Here is an 18320-nt window from a genome sequence, read left to right as displayed (position 1 = left end):
TGACAACTCCAACAACTGTTTTTTCTTTTTTAAAAGTACACCGCCACATTTAGCAAGCTTGTTAGATAATTAAACAAGCATAATAATCACGGCTCCTCAAGGACTGTCCCAGCTTTGGGTACAGGGAAGATATTGTCACAACTGGCCCATTTTCCAGCCTGTTTTGTTACTTTCCAGGAAAGCCCCACTAAGTCTTTATATAATTCCAAAAATTGCTTTAACATCATCTCACTTTAAATAAAGTTCTCAGGAAAATGGGTATTGTTGCCTTACAGCCATGCGGTGTTGTTTACGGAGCTCTTTGACTCTGAGCTGGTCCATGGTGGACGCCACGTCCTTGACGGGCTGCTCCAAGTCCTCGGAGTAACGCTGCACCAGCGGCTGAGGGATGCCACAACGACCGTGCTGGAGGAGAGAAGAGGAGCGAGACGTTAGACGTGGCTACATTAGAAGCTTATGGACAGGAAGTGGGCTGACATAAAGGAGCATTTTGCCTTATGGTCATTATTAAAATCAAAACTCTTTAGAGATGAGGATTCAGAGAAATATGAAAACCAACATACTATCAAGAAGACACTACAATTCACTGACACTAACTTAAAGACACTGGGTCATGTTTTGTATACCTGTTTCTACTGTTAATGCTACTTTGTATTATTGTGCACCCGTAAAAAGGGAAACAGATTAGGATGAGACAACAACAGAGAGAGGACGATACTGGATGTCAAAATTTGTTGATAATTCTATGAGCATGAAAGGGATAAAGCAGGGCACAAAAACCTTGGCTGAACTTTGTCAACATGTTTTCTTGTTCTCTCTCTCTCTCTTTCTGTGTAGACACCTGGAGTAATGGCATGTTTCCACAAAAGAGCCTGGTTTTGGCTGGCCGAACTGGACCGGAGATGTTTTGTGGATGAAAGGAGTGGGTGGATAGAGGAACTGATCTCTCTGGAGAGAGGGATGGAGAGGAGGTCACACGAGGCCACCCTTCACACTGCCTGGAGTATGTGGGGCCAGATGCCTTTGGGAAGCCAACAGTGAGTTTTCATGTACAATGATTTCATACCTCTGCCAATATAATATCTGAGATTCAGTTTTGATAGCTAAATTTTAGGAATATAACTATTTTTTAAACCCTCTCTTTCCTCATTTAATAGAATATTCCAAATTAACAGTTCTGTAGGCTGCTGACTTCCTCATTTATATCAGTAAATATAAAAGAAGTACTTAATAAAGAGTCAGAGCAAATATTTGACGACATCTTATAAGAGTTGACTGTTGAAGCTTGTGCAGACTCAAGTCCTACATGTTGCTACTGCAGCAGCAGTGTGCCTATCTCCCTGCCAATCCACTTCTGACTAATAAGACTCCAGCAGAGCTGTGTTGCAGTCTAAAGCACTATTTCTCACCTCATCCCTTGATGCTTCTGCATGTTTGTGTGTGCGTTGTTTTCTTGCAAGTGCTGTAGTCTCCGCCATGTTAAAGGGGCCCAGTCTGGGGTCTGGCGAGTGGCAGAGGGTTTTATAACCCCGTCTGCCTTCAGTAAGATTCAGCCCATAAACTTAACAGTCTGAACCGCATCATAGTGAAACTCAGCCCACAGTCTTTTCCTCAGCTCCAGGCAGCATATTTATTACTGTGCGTACACACACACACACACACACACCCATACACCATCATTCACAATTGCACTTATATACAAAAGTGCATCTGCACACAAAAAGACACACAAATTTTAGACTCTATTAGGCCCTATTTTTAAACTAAATGAGTTCCAAAGCAAGCTGCTGATGTTGTTGGTCTTAACGAGTAATTTGGATCCAAGTTGCAGTCAAATTATGACTGGGTTAAGTTAGGCATGTTATGATGCTAAACTAAAAGAGCCCGACGCCAGACAAGTACAGCCCTGAGGTGTCTTGGGAGTTCCATTCTCACATTAACCATGGAAATATTACTTCACATGTGTTTGTTATGTGGTTTTCAATGGAATTCCTCACCTCATCTCTATACCTTAGTGTTGCTATGTTTATTTCAATGATCAGCACAGAAAGCTAAGTGTGTACAAAAAAATTTGTAGAAAATTGATGAAAGCCAACATGTCTTTAAAATGTATAGGGACTTATCAAGAATGTAAATGGTGCGTCTGTGTACTTATTGATCTGCAACACAACAAAAAAGTCCAGCCAAATGTAATCTGTAATCTAACTTGGGAGGTTTTTCTAACTTGGGTTTTCTTGTCTCATGTTTAGATAAATGCTACTCTGCTGACCTTGTCAGAATAGGGCTCCTCTGTAAGATCGATGCCCTCAGCTTCCAGTCGTTGTTCCAGGAGAGTAAGCAGGTCAGGACTCATCTTGGTATGAGAAACCTTCCTTGAAACAGCCACTTTACCTCCGAGATCTGAGAGCCATGGTGGCTGCACGGCTGGTGGAGTGCCTGATTCCTCACCCATGGATGAGGCAGATGAGGTGGCACAGGGACTGGTGGGGGTGCTTGGGGTCTTGGCGGGTAGAGCAGGGGCACTGGGACTGGGGCTGCTGCTGCTGCGGAATATAGGGCTACTAGGATGAGAACGAGTGAGGGAATGGGTAGGGGAGGGAGTGGGAGATGGCGAGGAGGGCTGGGAGAGAGGAGGATGACGTAGGCCGTTAGCTAGTCTTTCCTTAGACTTCTTGGCTGGAACAGGAGGAGGGACTGGAGGCTTTTTAGGGTGAGTCCGAATGACCCTCTCCCCACTTGCATTAGACTCAGGGGGGCTTGGAGTAGGACTGGAGAGGGGCTCTGGAGGGTTGGGGGACTGGGTTGTGCGACAAGGAGGGAGGAGAGGCAGCTGGGAGGGCACAGGTGGTCTATCAGCCCTTCTTTTTGGGCTCACTGCTGGAGTCCCATTCTGAACTGGAGAGCCCTCATCTCTACAGACCTTGGCAGGGCTACTGCTGCCTGATTTGGGTCCTTCCTTGGTGAGTTTAAGATCCACACCCAGATGCTTCTGCTCATGGTTCTGCTCCCATTGCAGATCTCCTAGAGAGTGGGAGCGTTTCCAGGGTCCAGTGAGCTGTGGGGGCCCATCCAGGTCCTCACAGCTGCGGCTGACTGGGATGGGGGACTGTCTCTGGGCTTTGCGCAGCCCCAGCAGGTTGAAACCCTTCAGAGAAGGTTTGATGAAGAAGCTTTTTGGGAACTTCGTACGCTGGTTTTTGCTGTTCTGTTGCAGAGCCTCTGTTGAAAGGGTCATGGGCAGGGTCGGGTAGTCTGGAGACTGGAGCCCTGCTGAAGAACGGCTGGAACGGGAAGTCTTTCTGCTTTTTCCTGCAAAATGCAAAATTTATTCTCTCTTAGTTATAAGATGCAGACACTGTCACTCTAGTGTAAACAAGCCCCTTAATGGTTCAAAATGTTTTCCCTCTTTTTTTCAAATTGCTAACAGGGAATAGGTCAGTCTTCAGTTTGCTACAACCATGTCTGCATTACTGTAATTATCTGATCCATATTTATAAATTGACAAATTGACAATATTCTGTCTTCTGTCCACATACTTTTTTTTATTTATTTTTCTTTTCATAGCTGTAGATTTTGGCAAACATGGAGCAAGCTGCTACAGAGCAAAGTAAACAATATGATGTGATTACACAGTAAACAAAATTTGGATCATGTATGTTTGTATCCCTGAAAAACACCAGTTATTCTTTGCGAGTCTGTCAGAGCCAAGTCATTTGAAAAACATTGTTATTCTTCAAGGCTTATCTGTAAACCACAGTCAAAATTAGACAAATGTTTATGAAGGGAGGGGTGGGGTGCCACTGGGATAAGATAAGCTGTTTGACTCATGACCAAACTGGCTGATTTGTTCTTGTCTTAGGAACAATCCCACATAAAGATATCTGGACAGGACAGTTCAGAAACATGGGAACAAAAGGCTGAAAAAACTTACCATCTATCCTCTGGCTTACAGAGCAAAATGGATGGATGAAATGGATGGGTGCCACAGAGTGTGGCTTGCCAAAGAGTTTAAATGGTTGGGTGACAGAAGTTCAATAGATGGATGTCATGACATATCTCAGCGATTCCCAGAAATGGAAAAGCAGTTAAGCACAGTGGTGTTTGCTATGGCCAATTAGACCCAAGTTAAATAAAAACAAATATAGATGACAGTTCCAAGAGATACTACACTTACTTTAATTACTGTATTAATTTTCAGAGACTGAATCAGAGCAGAATGAGGTCTGTTGACTGTCCAGTAAATCACCCCTCAAAATAATTAAAAATTCAATACAAGCTGAGTATGTGTGGCTATTTATAAGTGAAAGTGACGTTTGCCAATTTGTCAGTGACTTCTGTTTGGTAAAGGCACATCAGCAGCAAGTTATACATTAAAATTCTGTCTACTTTGATTACTAATACACTGAAGTATAATAGCACTGTGTATACTGTGATAAACTTCACCAAACTTATATAAATGTTACATGTTATGTTACTTTATTGCTTAGATTAAAATTTGAATGGTTTTCAAAAAATAGATTAAACCTAAAAATGATATTATCCATTTTTAATTTTTTTGCATAATAGGATCACTGACTGAATACCACAGATACTCACCTTTGACTTTACCGACCAATGCATCACCACATTATGGATGCATCTGAACATGATGAGTGAAAGCCGGCAGATTACAGAAGTCATTCGATAATAAAGAAAAGCAAGAATTACTACATCTAGTTACAGACTCGTGTATGTTAAAGAAATACATTCAGGGCTCTACAGAAACTTTTTCCTCAATGTGAGAAAGTTTTTTGTCTTGTTTTTTTAATCATTGAAATTTTAATGTGTTAAAGTGTATTAAAATATTCAGAAATGCCATTAATACACATATTCACGACTTTATAAATTTGTAAAAGCAGCAGAACTGTGGAGCCCTGAAAGTCCAAGAAGAAATGCTGAATGTTTACTAAATGTTATGCAGCTAGTTAAAGAAGATGAAGCAGGAAAAACAAACAGATAAAAAGGAAGAACATAAAAATGAAGCAAGCAGCACAGGATTTCTTTCTTTTTTCTTTTTAAAGAAGTGGCTTTTATTCCACAACTTTAATCTCTACTGTGGCAGACTGCACAACCTGATTTACACACATAAAAGGGAAACCCAGTAGTTACACTGGAACCCCACAGATATAGAAAGAAGACAAAGTTTGACAAAGCAGCACATTTATGAGTTATGGAGCTGTTAAAAAGAATGTTCTGTGTGCAAGAAAGAAAGCTTACAGTCTTATGCAGCAGGACAAAGCAGTTTCAAAAATAAACAAACAAACAAAAATCTCACAAATAAGACCTCAGTAAAGTTCGAGACTCAGAATTCTCTTACAATCTATGCACTAAAGTTGAAAAATATTTTCACCCACATCTTTTTTTAGGCACATACTGTATGATTGTTTGTGCAATACGGTCACTATAAACACAATGAAAGTGACAAATTAAAGTGTATGAGGACAAAAGATTCAATGGCAGCTGTGATCTGTTACCTGATGAGTACATTTAAAAATCCTGTCAGCTTAAAGAATCACCACTGCAAAAAAACAACAACAAAACAACAGGCATTTGTTGACATGCTACTCTGCAAGCCCTGTTTCTATAATCAAAACACTTAAAATAAATATTTTCTGAGCCCATAATCATCCTCGTGAAATTCTTCTATCAGCCTTGCATCCATAGTTCTGAGAGCTGGGAATCTGAGTCCATGACTGGGTAATGAGTTTGTTCTCATCAGAACAGTTCTGTGCATTGGGGAGGATCTCTCCCTCTGTGCTCCCAGCATTGTGGGGTGGACTAGGCTTAGGGGTCTTGGACCTGGCTCCCTCTCAGTTACAACAGGACTTTGGCACTGATGATACTGAATGCCTATAAGATGGAAAGAATGGTGAAGAAAGCGGAGTGATAGGATACTACAAGTTAAGAGTGCATGAATGATAAGAAGAGGGGCAAAAGAGTTAGATTTTGGGGCAGATATGGCAGCTGTTTGACTGGCAGACTCTGGTCCAGAGGAGCGAGATGGGTGAGGTGTTGCGGAAGCATGGCAAGAGATGGGACAGAGTAGGAAGCCCACAGAGGGAAAAGGAGTCGTTGTGGCACTATACAAAGACTAGGTCTTCACGAGGCTAATTCCCAGTCGGCCTTGGGTAATGGAGGTCTAGGCTACGCAAAGCTATCATTACCATTCTCCAGGTTCTCATTGCTCTCGTAGCATCCGGAGTCTCGCGGGGAATCTCCCACCAGGCCCCGACCCTCAGACAGCAGCTTCTCCTGGGAGCCCGACAGGCCGCTGCGCTCTGGATCGCTGCTGCCTGAAAATACAAAGACGCACAGAAAACAGAGACATCATCAATTAGCGTTGAACGTACTTCCGCCATTTTTAGTTTATTTTCTGGCCATTTTATGACTTGTGCTAGCAGCAGTGGAGGCAGTAAAGTGCACCTACCCATGATTTAAAAATTATTACTTTTAGATGGAAGATTTTAGTTCTAGGAATTCAACCCTCATCAACATGCAGATAAGATACATCTGTTATACATTCAGGAAGTTTGAGTGAGTTAGAACCATCAACCAAGTGCTCGCTCACACATCCATCTAAAGTGTTGAGGTGTTTTTTTTCTGTTTAGGTCTACTTACTGTCATACTCCTGTAGCAGCTCTACAGCGGTGAGCAGTACGGCTCGATGCTGAGGATCTCTGATGTTCAGCTCATCCAGGTCCTCTTCTTCCAGCAGCTTGAACGTATCAAGGTCCTCGTAGCCGTTGAACAGGAAAGTGGGCATGTGCTCCTACATGAGAAAATGTGTTTCTTTTGAGAAGCTTGGATTGAAGTTGTCTAAAGAATGATGAAAAAATACACTGAAGAAAAATAAACATTGGTTCTGAGTCATGGCAGAGAGGAAGCATAAAACATATAGAGTAGGTGCAAATATAAAGGTGCGGTAAGGAAAAAAGAGCTGGGTATACCCGTCATCTGTTCACGATTTCTCATTCACATTGTTTTTTTTTTACAGCATTGGTGAGACAAATCTGAAGTTTATTTTGATTTTTAGATGCCATGTAATCACTTTAAACCATGGCTAATTCAGTTACAGCCGCCTCAACTGTCAACAAGCCTTAATATGGCACAAACTTTGTTGTGCTGACAGGCATAACAAAAAAAAAAACAGTGAGCTGTAGCCATGTTGGCAAGTTAGCTGTACCAATCAAGTAACAGCGTGGCTACAGTCCAGAGCTATTCTAGCTGTAACCAAAATGGCAAACAGGACTTGAAAGGGAAACCCGCCAACGAGATATGAAGTTTTACACACCAACACAAACAACCAAAGCTTTTCACCCAAACCACCGTGTTATCTGAGCGGGTAAAGACACTGAAAAAATGAGCTCTAGATACGCCCTGCACACTCAGCTGACACCACCATTCAACACACTCATAACTGCTTCCATTTAGAATGTTGCTGGGCTCAACATTTGTGTGACCCACACACACTTTGTTGGATGATTACACAGACTGCGTGTCACCAACGAGACCATCAATTACAATGGTGGAGTCCACAGCGGAGAACTGTGCGTCTCTGTTCTATTTCTGCTGGATGATGCAGGACTAAACAAAGGACCACCGACTAACACAAACACAGGCGGCAGGAGCCTCTCACTCACACCATCTTTTGTCTTTCTAACCAGTCAAAAAAATTCAAAACGTGTTCCAAATCCCGAGATAATCTGGCAGAGAATCCAAAGGCCCAAAAGTGTCAAGATTTACACTTTCTGGTCACAGACAGGCAATGTTGATGTATGTTCCACATTTTGGCTTGCCAGTTTAACCAAATGTTATCTTGCATTTGTAAAAGTACACAACAACAACAGCATCATTCTTCCTCCTTTGATCTATGACAGCTCAATTATAACTCCTATTTATATAGTCTGTGAAGCTCAATCCATTTCTGTAAACACGGACAATGCAAAAGACAGAAACAGGGGAAAAATATCTAAAAAATACATCTACCCTGCAGAAAACAGGTGAGGCACAGCAAAATATGACTAAGGATTCCTTGAATCCTGCATTAGATTCAGGCCTCTGCAAAACACCTTATAAGCTTCGACCTTGTTGTTGAATAGCTAAAGGCAAATGGTGCTTAACACCATCATTTATGTTGGATGAGGACTGGAATTTATTTTTACTTTTTCATCATCAGCAGGACACAAATTATGGAAACAGTAGTTAAAGTACTTGGTAAGAGAATACAGTTTGGCTGCGAGCTGGAAACTCTCAAGTGTTTTATATGTGTTTAGTCTAACTTGCCTGCTTCAGGAATCCAGTGATGACTAAGGGAACACGAGTGCGCTGATGCACTTGTAACACCCAGACTCACAGCTGAGGACACCTGTGCTGTAAAATTAGTAATGTACTCTGGATCTTTAATCTGTGACTTGGCCATTAGGTTGGACAGAGATAAAACAAACAACCCACAGAGTCTTATTTCTCCCTCTATTTTTCTCTGTGCTGCTGGCTGCCTGAGTGGGAGGAGATGATATCAAGCTCGCAGCTATGTGGAGGCTTTGATGAAAGATGCAAGTTATTTTTTGGTAGGCGTGGCTGTGAGAATGTGGGTGTTAATGTTTATGCTTCAGTGTCAGATCAAACAACCTAAAAGCTGTGCAGCCTGTAATTGCCTACACTGTATTTATCTCTGCTTGTCTGCAAATATGTTTTGAAGAGTTCTGGCTAAAACAATATTTTCATTTTCTTCTTAAGTTTGGTTTTCCGTTCTTTAGGTGCCAGCTGGGCGGGATTTCTCAGGTCAGACAATTCGCTTACACACTTGACAAAATCAGTGTAGGTAAATAATCTGAACCGAACAGACACCACGTGAGCTGACCTGATGCTGCAGATCGGTCCATGCTGCATCACATCTGGCACACCTGCTAATCTACCTTGAGGTTGATGCGCTCCAGCAGCTCCTCCACTGATTTGGGTTTGGGTGGTCGACCCTTCCTCCTTCTCCGCACGGGCCTTTTGGGCTTCTCCTCTTCTTCACTCAGCACGTCCACATAGATGAACTTGAAGGTGCCCACTTTGTTGTTCAGCAGGCCCATCCACGTCCCCATCGGCGGCTTACTGATGATGTCAATCACATCGCCGCGCTGGAAAAACACGACAGTATGAATTCAGAAAACAACAACAAAACATTTACATTTTTAACCTGATGTTCAAAAATACCAAGACTAATATGGAAAAGCTGAACTGTTAAGGTTAAAGAATATATATATTTTTTTTAAAAAAGGCTCCAGTCTGTCATTATGTTCACAATCACATCACAATCATTTCCATGTAACAAAATGTGTTTTACCTTCAGCTTGAGGGAGTCCGTGTCGTAAGGGCTGGGGGTGAAGTCCGTATGGACTCGGGCACGGCCACAGAAAGGTCCTCTATAAGGCGGCTCTTCGTCATCACCATCCTCTGACTTCACACTTTCTCTGTTACTGGCTGACGAGTCAGTAGTGCTCACCGTCTGACCACCTGGACACAAACACACACAGATGTGAGGATTGATAAAAGGTGTAAAATCACTGCTAGCAAATCACTGGTCACTTGTTACAAATGAAGCCATTTCTAGGCCCTGGTCAACTGGACGTTTCCTCTACGATGTATATTAATGCTGTAAATCCTGACTCAAGCCTCTTCAGAACATCTGTGTATAAGACCTTTAACATGTTTGTGTCTACAGTGAGTGTAAAATATCACAGATCCTGGATGAAACCGAGGGTTTGTTGCATATTTCTTCCTGTATTTGAGGTAGACTGCTGAAATCATTGATGTGTGGGAATGAGAGAGGCAAAACTTCCTACCTAATCATTACCATATGTTTGCCTGTCTGCCTGCGCTCTTGTGGATGTTCTACGGTTTCAAATCGCTGTAAGACGGCCAAGCTGTTAATTCGCACTGTGCTTAAAACGATGGAGGGAATTTTATGCGGATAAAGACGGAAACGACAGGTTGAAGTAATCAGAAGTTGTAATTAGATAAGATGACCTGAGAGGTAAAAACTTGAAAACTTGAGACAAAACATGAGATCACAGCACACGAGGCAGCTGGTGGGACTGGGTGGAATCAAAAGAGAAGGAACTGCTCTTCATCACCACACAAAAATCATAACTGGTATACATGTAAAGCCAGAAGCATATAAAGGTTAAGTCATCTGTATTCACTTGATAAGCAACAGCAAGCAGCAAATGTTATGAGCACCATCTAGTGTTTAACGTCACTCAAAACATCAACTTAGTCTATAAACTAAACTACAAGTATTTAGATTGCCTCTGCTTACAAAAATATTTTACATATACGCAACATAAATGGTTCTGTGCGCTCCCTAAAATCCATTTAAAAATATGATTATTACAAAGCAAGCATTCCAAAAGAACAGTTCCTGTCTTACTCATTGAACTCTGTCCGCTGAGTGAACTACGCAGGCTTTCCACCGAGCCTCCGGCCTTAAGCTTCGGTTTCTCCAGAGAATCTGTGTCAGGCTGAGGGGACTGAGGGGAGCCAGGGGCTCCATCCGGACTGGACTGAAAGACAGAAAGTGAGCAGGAGATGCCGAAGGGTAATGAAAGGACATCGGGGAGGAAGATACAAAGGAAATGTTGTGCAGTAAACACATGAAAGGATGGGAGAGTGTGGTAAAGAGGTTGACAAATGGGACAGAAGATAGAAACAAAGAACAGGGGGAGTGGTGGAGTGAGATGGGGCTGTCAGTATTTATTTCATCTTAAATGTCCAGTACAAATGTGATTCAATATCTTTTTTTATTCATTTAAAATCTCATAAAATAGAGTGTGGAATAGGCACTCACTTTTTTTTATTTTACAAAACTATCAGTGGAAAAAAAAAACAACAGTGTAGCCCATAATTTCTGCAGGAATCCTTGACAAAGCCCAGTGTATTATTTTGAAGAAATTAGTAATAACTGGTTTCAAACACTATGCTTCAAATTTTTTCAGAACTCCTCGAAAGTTAAAAAAAAAAGTCTCTAATAATGAAGCATTAACATACATGAACATAATACACATCAACTGCAGTGTTTTATTTGTTTTAGTCATCCACTAGGTGGCATTGTGGTCTTTAAAATGACCGTCGCTGAGATGTGGAGGCATGGCAAATAATGTTTCTTTGCTCATCCTAACCAATGGCTCCATGACTCGCGCCAGGGTATGTGGGTCACAGTCTTGATCATGACGGACAGATGTTCAACTGTGCATCAATGACACATTCTGCAGGGGAAAACATCAAACTCCAGGACTGGACAGGCCGCTGGTAAAGCCACTGGATGCCCAGAAAAATTAGGCCATGGTGGATGAGACAACCATTATACTCCCTCGTACTTCAAGTCGCCATTTCCTCAGAGCTAGCCTCAGGGAGACTTGCATCACTGCATGAGCTCAGCATGAAGCACACACTCCACCCTACAGACTGGGCCCAGGGAGAGCAGAGCCGAGAGGAATCCAAACGTGTGTGTGTGTGTGTTTTAGAGCTCTGTGTTTATTCTGTAACTAACACAAATACACCCACCCACTCACAGCCTTTGGACAGAATATGTGGCCTACACTGCAAAACATCCTCTAAATGTTTGCAGAACATGAGGAGCTTTTCTTTCTTGACAATTAAAAGCATGATATGTGGATTTGTGGGACAGTTTATGTGTTAGCTGCTCCATTTTAAATAAAGTTATGTGCCTCATTTGCCCTGAAAACAAAGGAAAGCTAAGCAATGTAGAATGTTTTCAAAACTTTCTACAAATCGCTCAGAAATTGCATCCATGTGTGTGTCCAAGTGTGTTTTTGACTGACCTGCTCAGACAAGGAGCTGCTGTACTTCTTTGACATGCGTTTCCTCATCGTCTCCTTCACCGACTTGACCTTCTTGCCCAGAGAGATCCTAGAAGTAGTGGGGGATTTGACCACTTCTCTGTATATAGCCTCCTGTTCTTTATTCTGCCATGAGAAGGAGGACAGGGACAATAAAAAAGGATGGACACAGAGGAAAGAGAAGACAAAGGGCAGACAGATCACAAAAACGAGAGCAGGCAACAGCAAAGAAAAAAAGGTGATTTAGTGTGACAGGAGAGTGCAGCTTGTGCTCCTCGCAGTCTCCACTAATTTAGCGAGCACTCACATTAGCCTCCGAGCCTGTGCTGACCACATGGAGCGAGCGATTGGACAGGTCAAAGCCTCCGAAGCTGCACGTTCTCTGTGGGGGGGGGGGCATAACACAATCAAATGAATCACATTTAAAAAGGTCACAGCGGAGAAACTCCCCATCCACACCCACTGAGGGACAAGTCACAATGATTCATGCTTGGCACAACACATGAAGCAGTTTGATTAATGTACATGAGGTTATATGGTTTGTATATACGTGGGGGCATGATGTCATATGGGACTGTGGACAGCTAACAGACATGATGTAACATAAACTGTTACATGAACTCCTCTTTAAAACTGCAGAGCCCATAACAAGTTGCTCATATGCTTTCAAACTTAAATTTCCCAAGAAAAACATTGGGTATAATTAAACTTTTTTCTTGATGTGGCCAAGCTAAAACACATAATTCTACGAGTGAATGTATATTCACTGCATTTCAGCTTGATGCAAAACTTGTCTCGTGGTTAATCATGAGGTATGCAAAACCGGGCTTAGTATGCAAACATGCACAACAGATAGGTCGGGTGCTTAGAACGTTATTCTCATCAGAAACATTTTTCTGTTGAGAGGACAAGGTGATATGGAGACTTTTTTCTTGTCTTCAAAGGACAGCACGATAAAAGGTAGACACAAAGGGGAACTGTGACATGGGATGAGAAAGAGATCCAGAGTCCCATCACTGGCTCATTTTATCGCTTTGACCTTTTTTTTTTTAAAAATCCTCCCCAAGCTCTGCAATAGGTCACACACAAACATGTAGACACAGACATGCACATACTCATCTGCCAAAAAACACACTCAGTTCAAGTGGGGCACTTGATAGTGTTTCTCCATTGCTTCAAAAGCCATTACTTCTAAATTACTCGACTAAACACCCACAGCCCCTGGGCGAAGCTCCTCCATGTGAGAAGGCATTCCACATTAAGAAAATTCTTTTTATATTAAATGTCCACAGCTGCAATCCACATCACAACTTTCCAGGAAAGAAAAGCACAGTTTGGAGAACAGATATGTTTGAAGAGACGTCCAAAAAGAACTCTGAATGTCATGGCGATGTTCGATGGAATGGACATGCACCCAGAAAAAAATGTCTCTCGAGGATGATAATCATAGGAAAGAAAAATAACTTAAAAAAAAAAAAACTACATCTGCAACTATAGAGGCACGGGCCAAAAAGGAACATAAAAAGCAACAACAGAAAAAAAGAGTTTTTGGATGAGAACGACGTCCAGTGACTTCACTAGAACACGGCAGGATTCAGGTACCCTCAAAGCTGCAGGATAGCTCCACTATATCGTCACCTAGAGTTTGGCCCCTACTTCTGCTGATACACACAGGCTATTCGGACACAAACTGTTTCCATAACATCATTTTAAACTTGCATTTTACATTTTACTATTAGTATTATTAGATGTAGTTTACATGCTCTTCTGTTTCCACTTTTTGGTAACTGTTCTCAGCCTAACGAGATCAATTTGAAAGTTGATAAGTGTGAAGACCATTCGGTCTCTTGAACTCGACTTAATAAGGCTGTTCACTGAATACGTCTCTGAGGCTACATGCTGTGCAGTTCTAAGGCTGAGCAGTCTTAGGCTTGTACAACATCTCTTCTGCCCACAGGGATCAGTGTGACTGTGTGAATCTGTGTGTCCTTCAGGGGTCTGACATTTATAAAAGGCACTTATAAAACCTCTGCTGTAACTTAACCTCCCAAGTGGGCCAGTGCACATTCCAAAATCATTTCATATTCAGCTGAAATGAAAAAGGTTTAAAGCCAGAGGCATTCACTTAAAGGTCACAGAAGATGACGTTCCTCTAAGGGCAGTTAGGTCTGTGATAGATATACTGGCCCCTAGCCTTTTTCAGTACATGATCACAGCTGTAGTAAGAGTTCTTACAGAGACAGTATAAAACAGATAAGTTGAAGTAATGTGGCCTGGCACGTGTCTTGTTGTATGTTTGCTGTACCTTCACCTGTTACCTCTTGAGCTATTCTGCAACTTTGAAGCACCAAGTCCTGCTCACACGAGGCGGACGAGTTAAACCTCATGGTCTGAACTCACAGACTTCTGCTGGATGCGCAAGAGCACCCGCTTGGTGCAGCGGTCCACACTGGCCGCCCACTTCCTGTCTGCCTCGCGGTCCTCCTCCAATAGACAGCGGCGCTCAGCGCGGCTGAGGGTAACTGGGCGAACCAGCTGGGCCCAGTTGAGGTGACCGTACAGGCTCCGTTCTACCACATAGGTGATGTTCAGCTCACTGACTGCCGTGCGACCACGCAACCTGCGAGAGGGGAACACCCAGCCTCCTCCCCCACTTCCAAAACCTTTAGATTTGGCTACATCACAGCGGGCAGGAGAGGAGGGGGTGAGAGACAGAGGGGAGACAGGGGTCTTGGTGTTGCGCGAGCGTTGATAGAGTAGGTGCTTAGTGGAGTAAGCATAGTTGGGGTCAGGTTTCCGGTGCGTCCAGCTGCCATGGTGCCGGTTGGCAGGTTGGTGTTTGGGATTGCCTTGTGGACCGTCATCCAAGGATATCAGGAGGCGGGACTGGGCGTGTGCTTTGGGGCGGGGTTTGGTGAGGCCATAGTAGGCGTAGAGAGCTTCATTGTTACTTACCCCATGGGAGATGGAGCTCAAGGCCTTCCGCATCTCGCCGTCGGTTGTTGAGCGTGACAGTTTTCCTTCGTCGTCCAATCCACAGCCATCCAGCTCTGAGAAGGAAGAGCCACTACCTCCCACGCCAGCGATGGAGCCTCCGAGGCCCCCAGAGCCAACTGGGGTTTTCCTAGGGGGCCGGATGAGGCCGTGGGTACTGGAAGATTTACTGAAGGTTTTGACCAGCTTGTGTCCGGACCAGGTATCGAGGCTGCTGGAGGAAGGGGAGTTGGTCAGACTGTCTGTGTCTCCATCTAGAGAGAGTTGATCCTGGGTGAGGGAGGGCAGAGATATTTCCTGGGGCAAAGGGGGCTTCTTAAGAACCCCTGTATACAGAGCTGTGTTGTCCTCGCAGGTCGGAGGAGCTTCCAAATTCAGAAAATCTGAAGAAGATGACAACAAAATTTTTGTTACTATGGATGATTTAGACATCAGAATCTGCACAGTCCCATGACCTCTCTGTGGTTTTCCAAACCACCGCCAGCCAGAAAAAAATTTCAAAACACATTCTTAAAGTCTGAGTATTGGGCAAAACCCATGACAGGCAAGAATGTGAAAGAAAAACACAAAATCCTACTTTTTAAAATGAATCATTAATTTTCAATAAATAACCTTCAGTTAATGTTATAGTAAGGACAAACAGTTCACTTTAGAGAACAAAACACAACACATGAACACTAATTGGCTTACAACAAATGTTTTAAATGATGTTGAACTGTATGATAATCACAAACAAACCTTCAGAGCCATGTTTTCTGCCCTCTTCAACCTTGATGAGCTTTTTCCTGACCCGGCGAGTAGAGTTGACCAGCTTGTGAAGCCGCTTGAACTTCACAGAGTCTTCTGACTGCTCATCGTCTGACTGTTCGCGAGACTGGTGGGAGATAGAAAGAGGGAGGGGTGATGTAATAATAAAGGGACAGACGGACAAACACTCCTAAATGAAGTTCTTAAAAAAAAAAAAAAACAGGTAAAAGCAAGAGGAACTTCTTCAGTATAACATTTCATCGATGCATGTGTAACAACAATGTAAGGTTTTGTTTAGAATTTAATACAAAAGGTTATGAGAAAGAAGAAAACACACATTTGACAAGAACATTTGAAGACTTTGAAGGCGCAGTTACGATGCGACAGATGGGAGTGTTGTTTAGGATGGAGTCAAAGTTAGTGAGGTGAGAAATGGAGGATTTGGAGGGAAGACGGTGCACCGCATCGTGTGAAGTTCATATTCAGGTACGAATCAGGTGATTCGTCCAATTTGAAAAAATGGGTACAACCAAGAAATGATCTATTTGGTGTAACGTTGATTTCAGCAACTGGTAACTCTGGTGGAAAGGGAAGGACATTGGTCATATGTTATGGGTGTCAGCATGGAATAGAGATAAAGACATTGTTTCATCACACACACACACACACACACACACACATCCAGAACCTACTCCCAAACAGAGCACACATAATCATACAAAAACTCCCCAAACTGTACATGTATGAATATGTGTGTGCAAAGTCTCACTGTGACCTCCATATGATGATGATGATGATGATGCTGATGAGCGGAGCTTCGGCCTGAAGATTGTCTGGCAGGCACTACCATCATTATCATGGAGCTCAAACAACTTAATTTGTTTCTATTTGGCACTGGTTTCCACAGCAACGCCACCTCTATGGCCACATACTGCGGTCGAGGGTGACCGCATCTCTTGCAAAGGGACACGCATGCATGCACAAACGCTCACACACACACACACACACAATGCTAGACAGAGCGGGCCTGCAGGGCTCAGCTCTCTGTCTCTGATGAAATGCAGTCTTCTGCTCCAGCTCTAAAGCTAACAAGGAAGAAACTGCATTCTTGCTGTCATTGAGTTTAGACCACAGGCCTGGCTCAGAGGCTGCTGACATAAGGGATGATGTTAACAACTGCGGCTTGGTTGGATTAAACAAATCTGACATTGTCCACAAATCCTTGATGGCACCAAACCACCTTAGCAACATTGTGATCTTTTGATTCCCACAGGCGTGCGGGTGTTACAAAACCCCACAAATCATTGCCAAGTTGGAAAAGAAAACAACTCATGAATGAATGTGGCATCATGCAGGTCCATTCTGTCAAACCTTTCTCAATTTTTAGAGGTGAGTGAGAAGCCCTTAGGTTTTCAGTCATATCAGCCCAGCAGACCAGAGCTTGGGTATAGCTATTCATTTGGCCTCTGACAAACTGCAGAAATAGGCTCTGACATCTCATAACTCCACTGTCCCTCAGCCCAATTCTCCCTGACAATCCCTCAACTGAACCACACAATTCTGGCTACAGCGGTTACTCCTCCAACTTTCCATTTGCTCAGGACGATGTCCGAGTGTGTGAGCTTCGGAGAATGTAATGCAATAACAAATCTATGTCAGAGAAGATCGATAAAAGTAGAAAGATTGAGATGAGTGAAACAACGAAAGGTTAGATTGGAGTTCACTCCTGTAACTTGGTTTCTCTTAACAACTCTTGTGTAAAGTGTAAAGAAACAGAGTGTCTCATATAAAAACTCTGTTATGTCGAGATAACTATGTGCAGCACAGCTCTGCCTTAGTAATTTCAGAGTTAACCCACATCATTTGTTCTTCTCCTTGTGTGACAGATGGAGAAAAGGAGGAAGTATGGACAGAGGTGACAATGATGTAAGTCCTAACAAAGTCCTGAGGAAGACCATACATGCACATGACCAGATAAACAGGGGAAAATATACACACACAAACAAAGTGAAACACAGGGCCTCCTGAATCAAGCAGGGCTGAAAGGCCACCATCGAAAACAAGGTCAAAGAAACAATCTCATCGCCATAATTGCATTTCATCCCAAAAATTCGTTTGAGGGTCACTCCCAAAATTTTAGAGATGTAGTTAAACTTAGAAAACTACAAAGCAAGATCCTCCATAGTGCACACATGAAGCTTTCTGTCATTCTGCACCACAAAAACAGAATGGCATGATCGTAAAAGAAAGAACCTAATTCAAACCATAAAGACCACCAGTGTGCCTTAAAACTTACCACCTCATTTAAAACAGCAGGGTACCATTTTTGTGTTAAAGATCCAACAGGTTAGCAAGAGCAGGTCCCGCAAATCCATCGTGCGTTGACTACATTCCCACGCATGCACGATTCACAATAATATCTGTGCCCCTGTGCACACGATGGCAGATACATATGCAGCCTGCAAGTGAATTGAGCTCTGAGGAATGAGGGACTGTTTGGATGTGCCGTGCCGCACAGCTAGCAGAGAAAAGGCGTGTTGTGCGTGGAGAACAATCCCAGCATTTGAGCCCCTCTGACCCTGCCTTGGCCCCCACATCACTAATGGCTAGCCCTGGAATGTGGTCTCGAATCGCGGGGGGAAGACAGCATCAGACGAATGCACAGAGCAGCCAAAGACTGTATATTACAAACAT

The 18320-nt window shown here is 43.0% G+C and overlaps 1 protein-coding gene across 12 annotated transcripts in view; it reads right to left on the bottom strand.

Moving 5' to 3' along the window:
• Nucleotides 1-18320, bottom strand: part of sash1a (SAM and SH3 domain containing 1a) — a 216826-nt gene that overhangs the window by 2904 nt on the left and 195602 nt on the right. For 11 of the 12 annotated variants that reach the window (XM_046372536.1, XM_046372534.1, XM_046372535.1 and 8 more), the window contains 11 exons: nt 15618-15753; nt 14841-15262; nt 12193-12267; nt 11868-12011; nt 10457-10589; nt 9371-9540; nt 8955-9164; nt 6658-6808; nt 6204-6332; nt 2270-3309; nt 274-405 (listed from right to left, as the gene is read on the bottom strand). In XM_046372536.1, the coding sequence (XP_046228492.1) occupies nt 274-405; nt 2270-3309; nt 6204-6332; nt 6658-6808; nt 8955-9164; nt 9371-9540; nt 10457-10589; nt 11868-12011; nt 12193-12267; nt 14841-15262; nt 15618-15753 (2742 nt within the window). Of the gene's footprint in view, nt 1-273; nt 406-2269; nt 3310-5036; nt 5890-6203; nt 6333-6657; nt 6809-8954; nt 9165-9370; nt 9541-10456; nt 10590-11867; nt 12012-12192; nt 12268-14840; nt 15263-15617; nt 15754-18320 lie in introns of those variants that run through there. The other variant, XM_046372538.1, reaches the window with a different exon arrangement.

This window comes from Scatophagus argus, chromosome 19, assembly GCF_020382885.2.
Source record: "Scatophagus argus isolate fScaArg1 chromosome 19, fScaArg1.pri, whole genome shotgun sequence".
Classification (NCBI taxonomy): Eukaryota; Metazoa; Chordata; class Actinopteri; family Scatophagidae; genus Scatophagus; species Scatophagus argus.
Note: the sequence above shows the minus strand (reverse complement) of the source record. Positions and strands in the feature narration are given on the sequence as shown.